At 40.6% G+C, this 11795-nt stretch overlaps 1 protein-coding gene and 1 non-coding gene across 2 annotated transcripts; one reads left to right on the top strand and one right to left on the bottom strand.

Moving 5' to 3' along the window:
- Window positions 1-271: 271 nt before the first annotated feature.
- LOC117416577 (integrin-linked kinase-associated serine/threonine phosphatase 2C-like) lies at window positions 272-11670 on the bottom strand. The gene is made up of 6 exons (XM_034027761.3): window positions 11333-11670; window positions 10855-10949; window positions 8528-8645; window positions 7967-8060; window positions 6979-7066; window positions 272-6416 (listed from the first exon to the last, which is right to left on the bottom strand). Exons 1-6 carry the CDS (start codon window positions 11376-11378, stop codon window positions 6333-6335), a joined length of 525 nt encoding a protein of 174 aa, XP_033883652.3. The 5' UTR covers window positions 11379-11670; the 3' UTR covers window positions 272-6332.
- A 21-nt stretch (window positions 11671-11691) lies between these two features.
- Window positions 11692-11763, top strand: trnag-ucc (transfer RNA glycine (anticodon UCC)). Its single transcript has one exon. It is a non-coding gene; the product is annotated as a tRNA-Gly (tRNA).
- The last annotated feature ends 32 nt before the right edge of the window (window positions 11764-11795 follow it).

Genomic DNA, 11795 nt, shown 5'->3' on the forward strand with positions numbered 1-11795 from the left:
ACCAGAAGGGTTAAAACTGATCAGATAACTACATTTGTACCACCCATCCCTCTAGAAATCTTGGCAGTACTGAAATGTGTGGGTGTCAATGCCCCAGGCATCAACTACTGTTCTCAAGCATTCTCTATTAGAAAACTTGGAAAAAGGCCATAAAAAAAAAAGAATACATTTGTGACAGAAATGACCAAGGTTGAGACTCAGAGACAATTTAGAAGTTCAAAATAAAGTTTTTATTAAACAAAAATACAAAATAAACCGACACAAGGGCCAAACAAAAAGGTTCAAAACACAAAATACAAACAAAATGAAACTTACAAAAGAATAAAGCTTCCAGGCTGGGCGTTGCCTTCACTGGATTGCAAAAACGAAAACCCACGGCACACACAGAAAACCACAGTCGCTTCCTCCTTCTAGAACTCTCCTCCCTAAATGGAAGGCTGAGGCCTCCTTTTATGCCAGATGGCTGATACCTTAATTGAATAATTAATTGGTGGATTGCTCCCACCTGAAGCAATCAACCTGGGCAGGGAGGAGAATTTAACTCCATCCCTGCCAGTATTTCTAAGGGCAGAGCCCTGCTCTGCTACAACATTCTATCACTGACAGCTATTATTTTCCACTGTGTTTGCTGTTTATTGCGCTCCACGCACCCCTTCAGCTGAACATAAACTGTGCTTTTTTCTAAATAAAAAAATAGGTTTATATCCAAGACCTTGAAGGGTGTTGGCAGATTCACTTAGTAAATTAGTGTGCTTTCACACTCCCTCTTTACCTGCTTTCTCCTCCTCTCACATTGGCATATGAGTGAATTAATTGTATTCCTTATTGTGACTACAGAGAGCCGATATTCTGTTTTAAGGGTTGGGTAAAGAACCACTTGAAGTGGTACAGAAGTGCTACAGAACCCTTTGCAGTGCTTACAGGAAACCCATTACTTCACCTTAGCTGTATCCTGTGTTGTCTGCATCTCTGCAATATATTTTTCAGCATAATCCTGACTGTCCTGATATTTTTGTTCACACATCATGGGTAATTCTACTACTGTTTTCAACTTGTACAAGAGAATGTTTGCCAGGAGAGATTTGTTCATCTAAACATCGCAGTGTATCCAGATCATACTCCCTTCTGCAATAATGCAGGATTGAAATTACTGGCGTATTTTGGGAACTGAAAACCAGCAGTGTTGCAGGAGGGAGCATGATACGTTTAAAAAATATATAACTATGTGATACGAACATGAGACACAGCAAAGGTAACTGTGGAGGGGTGCCCTGCCCCTGTGCGTATTTTATGTTTATATGTCTGTGTGTAGTGGTGCACGGAGAGTGGGTTATGTAGCACAGGTGATTTAAAATGTCTATTTGTACTTCGGTACAGGGATTGCACAATCACTTCATGTGCAGATTAATATGGGTATTTGTATGGGGGCACGGGGAGTGCACAATTAGTTAACGTGCAGACTGTGCCTGCTCAAATTCAATAATTTAACAAGCAATCGAGCCAGGCACAGCTGCACAAAAGAGGCACACATCTGTCAATCGAGGTTGGTGTGTTCAGGGCGAAAGAACAGGAGAGAGGAGAGTAAGATCATTCTAAAGCTAAAGCAATTAATTGCTACTCATGCTGACATTGCTCAGCACGATACTTGTGTGTTTAGTGTTCGCTGTGTTTTGTCCATCAGGCCTTTTGTTTTGTTCAGTGTTTTGTGTTTAAATCTTTTATTTTCAATAAACTCGCGCATCAGCGCTTCCATACCACAGTACTGCTGTGATTTCCTTCCTGGTCTGACATCACAAGCCATCCTGTCGTAGTAACGTAACGTTTCTTTATAACATTGCAGGGTGTAACACTTCAAGAGATACCAGTATAGCAGACCATCACATTGTTATTGCAACCCCAGAGCCCATCTACACATTTCAATCTCTCCTGTCTTCATTCACACATCTCCTACCTACCCTGTGCTTAGCCTCTGCTTTCCTTCCACCTCCCTCTCCACTTGTCTTGGTTCACAATCATGTTATTTGGTGTTTGTTGAATTTGCCCCAGGAGAGATTTGACTAGAGACACTTGCACAGCCTCAGAGTCACAGGCAAGACAGCACAGCCCCACACTCCAAGGCTGTTTAATTTATAGCTCTGTATGCAGAAACACATTTCTTAATCATTATTGAATTTGTGCCCTGTTAAAATCAAACTAGTTTTATATTAGACTAAATGTATTTAAAATGTATTATATCAGGTCTTATTGCTCGCTATCTCTCTCTCCTTCTCAGATGCCACACCCCAAGATGAAGTCAGATAACTGTGTTTTCAATAGTTTTCTTGGTAAGGCGACACCCGACAAAGATGATGTGAACTTAGCAGGAAACTATTGCAGGATAACAAAGTGTTCTTATAAACACAGAATTTCGCACAGCCTTCATCACCTTTGCTAACCACAGGACTGTCGTCACATTAAGGAGTGTGGCAGGATGGCTTGCAGTGGTGAGGTGTGGTGACGTCACGGACCAGGAAGTAACTGAACCAAAACAATGGATGGGCAGGTGAAGCTGAACGCAACGGCGGTCAGCGTATTTAATAAATCAAATAAACAAAACAAAAGATTTAAACAAACAACAAAACACAAAACAAAAAGGCACAAGGGCCAAACAAACCAGACAGACAAACAAGTAAGTGTCGGGCTAATCCAGCACATTTTAGCAATTGTTATTTTAAATTCTGTCTCCTCTCTATCTCCCCATATCTCCTCTCTGTACACCCAACCCTGCAGCACGGACAGCTGCAGGTTCTTATACTCTGGCCGAGGGGTTAACTAGCTGTTAATTATCTTATTACCCCTCGGCCACAGTCTGCACGCATTTGGTAAGGATGCGTGACTGTCAGGTAGTTAAATAATCAGTAGCTGATCAGCCACGCATCCTCACAGGTTTTTAAATTATAAATACAATAACAAAAGACGCGGCGCTTTTATCCGCGCCGCAAACAAATACAAATAATAATAAATACATACATAGGGGCGGGACACGCCGTCTCAGGGTTACTGTTTAAAAATGCAGCTACTGAAATGTTTCAAGAGGAGCTATGAATATGAACCTGAAGTTATATTCATTATATTATATTGTGAGCAAAACAAAAATATACCTAGGGGCTTAATGGAAGGAGAATGACACCTCTGATAGAATAGACAATTAGTATGGGGTATGGATAGATCATTAAATATTTGAGATATGGAGGTTACAACAAATGGCTGTAATTGTAATTGACCTACAGAATCATAGAATACAGCTGTGTACCGAATGCGAGTCCAATACTTCATTAAGTCAGGATGCTTTAGAAATGGGAAATTAATGAGAAAGATTTAGAAGAAAGATCTGACATTCACTGCCTGCCGAGAAAGCATCATTTGAAAAAAAAAACCCCAAAAAAAGCATTACAAAAATTCAGAGTTAAACCAAAAACAATTCCAAACCATGACAGATACTTCTAGCCTGGCTGTTTTTATACATGGAAAAGATTTTTTGGTCAGTTCCATTTCTTTGGGATTTAAACCCAAGCCTCCAGGAGGGACTAATTCCTGGAAAACTCAGTCATGCTGGACTTCCTATTTTTTTATTTTTTTATTATAATTCAGACTTGCCGTTTTGGGATTACTTTGAACGTTTGCAAATCTATGACCTTCTAGTGGCTTAAATGTATACAAGTGCAACCGAGTTCATTCCCTAGTTCATCTCAATCGCAACAAGTATGCTGAGTTTAATTAAGATCCATCTTCATTTCTTATATTTAGTTTCTTCAACAAGCTTATTTTTCTAAATCAACAGATATCATGCATAAGGTGTTATACTAGATCTGAACTGAAAGCATACATTGACAGGTTTATGGTTATCGATAACACCGTGTAACAATTTTTTTTAATTTTTTTTTTGGTTCCTGGGTAGTAAGTGTTATTTCCTAATTGCTTATGCCTCAAAAGTATAGAAAATGGCTATTATTCCCCACAAACTTTGCTTTTGTAACCAGGACAGTGATATTTTGAAATTTACCTATTTATTAAGACAAGAGCGAAAAAGTACTCCATGGAAGCATCTGCTAAGATGTGTGAGGCCTACAAGGCATATTTCGGCATGCCTGTCGGGGATCAAGACAAACCCTGGGCACCTCATTTCACCTGCAAGCACTGCAAAAAAACTCTGGAAGGTAAGATGGACAATTGTTGCTCGGAATATTATGTTATAAAATTTGTTAACATTTTTAAAATTGTAAAAGTTTTTAATTTTAAAATGTTTTACAATTTTCAATGTTATTGAAAAAATATATCATACATGAAAAATGTTGCGAGAATCTCTTACACATTAGTCATGGGTGAAAAATGTATTTTTGTAGGATGGTACAGAGGGGAAAAGAGCGCCATGAAGTTCGCTATCCCAAGAATTTGGCGGGAACCCACTGACCACTCAAGCAACTGCTACTTCTGCATGGTGGACCCTTCCAAACGTCGGACTGGCAAGAATGCACCTGCTATCACGTATCCGGACCTTCCTTCATCCATCGCCCCGGTGCCACACTGCCATGAGCTCCCCGTACCCACTCCTCCGGAGAGAGAGCAGTCGTCTTTAGAAGAGAGCAGCAAGTCAGAGAGCGAGGAAGACGTTGTAGATCCAGATGACAATTTCAGAGGTGGAGCTGAGGAGAGAAACCCATACTACTCCAACCAAAAAGACCTCAACGACTTGATTAGAGATCTTGGTCTCACCAAGTCCAATGCCGAGCTTTTGACGTCTAGACTCAAGCAGTGGAAGTTGTTGGATGAAAGTGTGCAAGTCGCAGATCAGAGGAAGCGTCACCAACCTTTTTCCAGCTTCTTCACCCAGCAAGATGGGCTCTGCTTCTGCCACAATGTGACCAGTCTGTTCGAGGCAATCGGAATCGCCTGTAACCAGAATGAGTGGCGCCTCTTCATTGACAGCTCATCCAGGAGCCTCAAAGCCGTGCTGCTCCATAATGGTAACAAGTACCCGTCTCTTCCCCTGGCTCACTCGGTGCACCTCAAAGAGGGTTACAACAGCATCAAGGCCTTGCTGGACGCCTTGAAGTATGATGAGTACAGCTGGGAGGTCATAGGAGACTTCAAAATGGTGGCATTCCTGATGGGTCTCCAAGGCGGTTTTACCAAGTTTCCCTGCTATCTTTGCCTTTGCGACAGCAGGGACACCAAGGCGCAGGATGGGCTATAGGATGTCCCTCAAAGTCCATATCCTTGATGCTCATCTTGATAAATTCAAGGAGAACATGGGAGCTTACTCGGAGGAGCAAGGCGAGCTCTTCCACCAGGATATACTGGACTTTGAACGCAGCTACCAAGGACAGTATAACGAGAACATGATGGGAGACTACATTTGGGGGCTGATTTGTGAAAGTGATTTACAGTATAATCGTAAATCTCGAAAAACTACTCACTTCTAAATCTTTTGTAGTCATTTTTGTATTACTTTAGTATAAATACACGTTAATTTGGATTCATATGTTGTTTTTTTCTGACTTTATGTGAACGAAGAGACACAAATTCGCCCATTTTCTCATTGGAAATAGGTCAATCGTATGCATTTTTAAAAAGAGCATTATATTGTAAGTGTTACCGGTAATATTTTTTAATCAGCTTGGAAAAGCTATTTAACAAAAATGGGCTTTGTAGCACTGGTACTTGTCAGTGTTTTCTTGGTGTAAGTGTGATTTTCTGAACTCGGACCATAAGGTATGAAAATGGTATCTTTCTTGTGTACTTTCAAAGAAATTTACTAATGACGGTTGTTTTATTAGCCATAGAGAAGGGATATGTTGACGCCACAGCAGCCAACACACTCAGTTTCACTTAATTTGAGCTGCTAATACTGTTGACTTGTACATTTTGTTTTATTAATAGCTCGCTCTGAGTATCTGCTACTTACTATCACAGCGACACCTGCTGTACCCTCGCACACCACCCTCTCATAAGAACTGTGTTGTCTGAAAAATTCACAGCATTTCCAATGTGAATGCAAGTAAAACATAGATTGGCATATGACTTGGCAATCCGGTCAAAATGTACTTGTGGTCCAGATTCGGACCGCGGTCCGCCTATTGAGTACTCCTGATTTAGTGTATCGTAGCTCCGCCCCCTTTCTAGAGGTCCGACTTCCTTCTAACCCTGGGAATGAATTGTCTGGTCATCCAGTCCAGGGCACTCTGTTCCCTTTACACAGCGCCCTCACAGGTCGGGAAAGAGAATCTACAAGCTGAATATTTGCATCTCCAGCAGATGGGTTACCCAACGGTGCCCCCCCGCCCTCTGTACCCTCATCCTCTCCTCTTACTGAGTGGGGTTGTGCTCCTTGCGCTCATCTTCTTACTGCCCTCCCCATCGGCCTGGCACAGCACTGCCTGCAAACAAACAAACACTTTCACTGGGTCATGGACCAGCAATTTATTGTCTTCTTTTTTTCCTATTTAAAATGTTATCACTATTTATGTATTTAAATATCTGTGCAGCTTAGCACTTAACACAGCAACTGTGAGACTGCCCGCCCACCTGAGGTACTTCTGATCAGCAGTAAATCTACACATTACGACATGAACATGATCTGTTGCTGCAGTTACTTAAGAGCAGCAAATTACTCCCAATAGGAAAGATTATAGGAAAGAATGGGAGAAAATACCTTCCTCAAACAGTGAAACAGCTCCCTCTGGTGTAAGTCAGAGGAAGTGAAAATCAGACACACTACTTTGACAGCATTTTACAAAGTATCACATTTCCTTTAATTTACTTCAGTACATTTCTCTGCGATACAGAGAAAGACCATATCCTATTTGTTATGTACAAATGACTCAGAATGCTACAAAACACAGGTCTAACAAACTACTGACCACACCTTCATCTCATTCAGGTTTTAAAAAGATGCTTAACTTTGTAACAGGTACCTTACATCCTCATCCCTAACCCTACCCTGCTGTCTCCCAGGTTTGCGATAAACAGCACGTCATCCACCACCAGCACACAGGTCGTCGTGGAACCGTCCTTCCATGCAGGTTTCCTGGGGGGAGGAAGATGTGGTACACTGTTAATCCTGTCTCCACCCAAAGCAGAAGGGTACTCTTATTCAAGAATGTAGTTTCTATAAATCCACAGCATAAAAAAAAAATTATACCACAGTTTCATTATGAGATGACTTGTTGTCACACTCAAACCAAGTAGCCAGATCTTAAGTCTATAGTTTACTGCTTTGATTCAAATGACACCTCTGTTACTGACACTAACTGTGTTAAAATGCCTGTTTGAAAAAGACTTTACTAAACAATGCAGGGAAACAGCACACTAAGAAAACTGAATTCAAATCCATTGGTAGAAATAGCGTACTGCCTGGAATTGTGTGGCTCTTTCAGGAACAAACTAGAATTTCAATGCTTGTAGCAGCAGTATCACAATATTGGCTTCACCAAGCTTTGACTTGAGAGCTCCCGACAGCAATGTACACTTTAAATCTTTAAAACAAACAAAAAAAAATGACTTCATGAAATCTATCATCTTAAGTAAATGGTGAATTAAATATGGTATAAACAGAAGACATGATGGTTTTTGTGGGCAACTCAAAATAAGAAACAACTTTGGACCATCATCCCTCTGTGTTCCTGTCCCCCCTCACTCGTTGATTATCTTTGCATTACCCACTTAGAACCATTATGTATTCTCTCTTCACGTAACAGGAATTTTTAATCACTTGACATAATTTGTGGCACAAAACTGATAGAACACAAGGATTACAGGCAGTAACCTCTACATCTTTTAATATGTTTGTATTGTTCTTCAAAATCCTAATACACACCTAAAACACAGAAAACACACAGATTGCACTATTTACAGAAGGCTCAATCCATTCTGATTACAGTGCACACATTGCAGTGGCTGTTCGGGGAGCAGAGAGGATAAAACTTACTGGCTTGATGCGTGTTTCAGAAAATCTTCATCAGTTTGTTCGAAGGAGTCCAGGAGAGACTTTTTCACCATTTTTTCAAAGTTGCTCACATCACCTGTACAAAAAAAAAAAAAAAGAGAAGCTCAGTTGCATCAGTCCACTGTATAACAAGTCATCTGAAACCCAGGTCACCAGCCAGCAAATAATATCTACTGTAGGCTCCCAGGCTGGGCCTTTATCTGGGTGTCAAGACCAGTGCTAGGGTGCTTCTCCCTAAACCACACTTGTTATTTGCAGATATCAGAATACATGATTCTAGTTTATTATGTAATGAATGCCCTGTTACACTACTCATGCCAAGCACAAGGCTGATTGTTACCAATGTGTGTGTTAGATGCAGATAGGTAGATAGCACTGTACATACAATATAGGCGAGTCAAGTACAACACAATCTACCGACAGCCTGTGGTATTCCTATTGATATGCTTGTACAGTATGTGAAGATGCAGAAAAGGTGACAGCTAGTGGCAGGAAGTATATATACTTTTAACTTTTAACTAAAAGTAAACAATGAATACTTACACCCTGGTTGGCAGTGGAGAGACCTCCGCAGAAAAGTTGTTGAGGAGAACGTGTGCATCCTGCATACCCTCCCGCTCCCCCTTCCTAGCTGCCACAAAACACTTGACCCTGGGGGCTCCTGGAACGCACAACACAGCCGCTGTTAAACAGACCCTTCTCTCTGCTCACTGCAGACACAGATATGCAACACATAGCATCATCCTCACCAAGGGACTAGGGTAAACTCTTACAACACATATTAAAACACATATTCATACCAATCACTAGGCAGACTAAAAGAAGCTGTGTTATTTTGCATCATGAACTGTGTGGAGCATGTGTTAAAATTACCCTTTTGTGGCAAGCAGCTGTGTCTTTGTGTACTTTTTTTTTAAAAGCACCTGCTCAACCCTGGCCTGATTTTAAATTACAAATAAACATTGCACTGCCTTGAGTGTGTGCCTCTTATTCAGCCAGGGTAGCTGACGCCTTAAACCAATATCTAGAATTATTTAAAAAAAAAAAAAAAAAACTATATATGTATTTATGTATGTATGTACAGTGCCTTGCGAAAGTATTCGGCCCCCTTGAACTTTGCGACCTTTTGCCACATTTCAGGCTTCAAACATAAAGATATGAAACTGTAATTTTTTGTGAAGAATCAACAAGTGGGACACAATCATGAAGTGGAACGAAATTTATTGGATATTTCAAACTTTTTTAACAAATAAAAAACTGAAAAATTGGGCGTGCAAAATTATTCAGCCCCTTTACTTTCAGTGCAGCAAACTCTCTCCAGAAGTTCAGTGAGGATCTCTGAATGATCCAATGTTGACCTAAATGACTAATGATGATAAATAGAATCCACCTGTGTGTAATCAAGTCTCCGTATAAATGCACCTGCACTGTGATCGTCTCAGAGGTCCGTTTAAAGCGCAGAGCATCATGAAGAACAAGGAACACACCAGGCAGGTCCGAGATACTGTTGTGGAGAAGTTTAAAGCCGGATTTGGATACAAAAAGATTTCCCAAGCTTTAAACATCCCAAGGAGCACTGTGCAAGCGATAATATTGAAATGGAAGGAGTATCAGACCACTGCAAATCTACCAAGACCTGGCCGTCCCTCTAAACTTTCAGCTCATACAAGGAGAAGACTGATCAGAGATGCAGCCAAGAGGCCCATGATCACTCTGGATGAACTGCAGAGATCTACAGCTGAGGTGGGAGACTCTGTCCATAGGACAACAATCAGTCGTATACTGCATAAATCTGGCCTTTATGGAAGAGTGGCAAGAAGAAAGCCATTTCTTAAAGATATCCATAAAAAGTGTCGTTTACAGTTTGCCACAAGCCACCTGGGAGACACACCAAACATGTGGAAGAAGGTGCTCTGGTCAGATGAAACCAAAATCGAACTTTTTGGCAACAATGCAAAACGTTATGTTTGGCGTAAAAGCAACACAGCTCATCACCCTGAACACACCATCCCCACTGTCAAACATGGTGGTGGCAGCATCATGGTTTGGGCCTGCTTTTCTTCAGCAGGGACAGGGAAGATGGTTAAAATTGATGGGAAGATGGATGGAGCCAAATACAGGACCATTCTGGAAGAAAACCTGATGGAGTCTGCAAAAGACCTGAGACTGAGACGGAGATTTGTCTTCCAACAAGACAATGATCCAAAACATAAAGCAAAATCTACAATGGAATGGTTCACAAATAAACATATCCAGGTGTTAGAATGGCCAAGTCAAAGTCCAGACCTGAATCCAATCGAGAATCTGTGGAAAGAACTGAAAACTGCTGTTCACAAATGCTCTCCATCCAACCTCACTGAGCTCGAACTGTTTTGCAAGGAGGAATGGGCAGAAATTTCAGTCTCTCGATGTGCAAAACTGATAGACATACCCCAAGCGACTTACAGCTGTAATCGCAGCAAAAGGTGGCGCTACAAAGTATTAACTTAAGGGGGCTGAATAAGTTTGCACGCCCAATTTTTCAGTTTTTTATTTGTTAAAGTTTGAAATATCCAATAAATTTCGTTCCACTTCATGATTGTGTCCCACTTGTTGTTGATTCTTCACAAAAAATTACAGTTTCATATGTTTATGTTTGAAGCCTGAAATGTGGCAAAAGGTCGCAAAGTTCAAGGGGGCCGAATACTTTCGCAAGGCACTGTATGTATGTATGTATGTATGTATGTATGTGTATATATATATATATATATATATATATATATATATATATATATATATATATATATATCTTCTCAAGTGGAGACTAATCAAACCGAATCGGTACCCTCCGAAAAACAGTTGTGTTGAAATGGCTGAAAACCTTTACAAACTTTCTTTTCCACCAGCTCTTGCTCTTCAGCTCCATTCTCTCCCTGTGCCTGAGTCTTGCCTCCATCTTTGGAGCCGAGCTCAGGGCCGGTGACTGCTGCAGGAATGAGGAGAGAATTAGGCGAGTCCCTTCAGTATAGCAGAGATGTGCAAAGTTGAGTTTAAGTAACAGGTCACCACCTGATCCCCACATAGATTCCTATGTGCTGCATAAAATGCAAAGGGGTATTTTCATTTTAAAGGAACTTCATTTTTACAGTGCTTAAGATAATATTGTTTGTCACGCGTAGGTTACTCGATTCCATTTGTAATTAAAAAGGCTGAATCTCGTAAATAAGTATACGACTGTGGTAGTTACTTACAGAGAAAATCTAATTGTTGTTCAGCGTGCTCAATTTAATTTGCAAAACACAGTATTGAGTGTGCAAGTGTCTGAATCAAACAACATACCAACGTTAATAATAATATGTATCGAGTTACCTGCAGTACGCTGTGCTGGTTCAGGTAGATCGTCAGATAAATCCATCTCGTTCCCAATTGGTTGTTTATTTATTTATTTATTTATTTATTTATTTAATACAAATATATGTATTTTGTTCTAAATTGAATTGCACTGTTCTTCTTTTCGTTTTTGTGAAACACACACATACCAATTGTACTGCTAATCAAAAACAATGGAGCTAAACTGAGGCGTGCCAGGCAATAACTGCTTGTGAAACAAAATTGGGTCTGCCTTTGCAGTATGGAAAACTATACTAGCAATGTAGCAGCACGTGTTTTCAGTGCACTCTTACATATCTACATTTATGTGGTTTTCATCAGAAACATTTTTCAGCAAAGCGTTGGTGGTATAGTGGTGAGCATAGCTGCCTTCCAAGCAGTTGACCCGGGTTCGATTCCCGGCCAACGCAGGAATTTTGTTTATTATTATTTGTATCAGTCT

This window comes from Acipenser ruthenus, chromosome 12 (genome assembly GCF_902713425.1).
Source record: "Acipenser ruthenus chromosome 12, fAciRut3.2 maternal haplotype, whole genome shotgun sequence".
NCBI lineage: Eukaryota > Metazoa > Chordata > Actinopteri > Acipenseriformes > Acipenseridae > Acipenser > Acipenser ruthenus.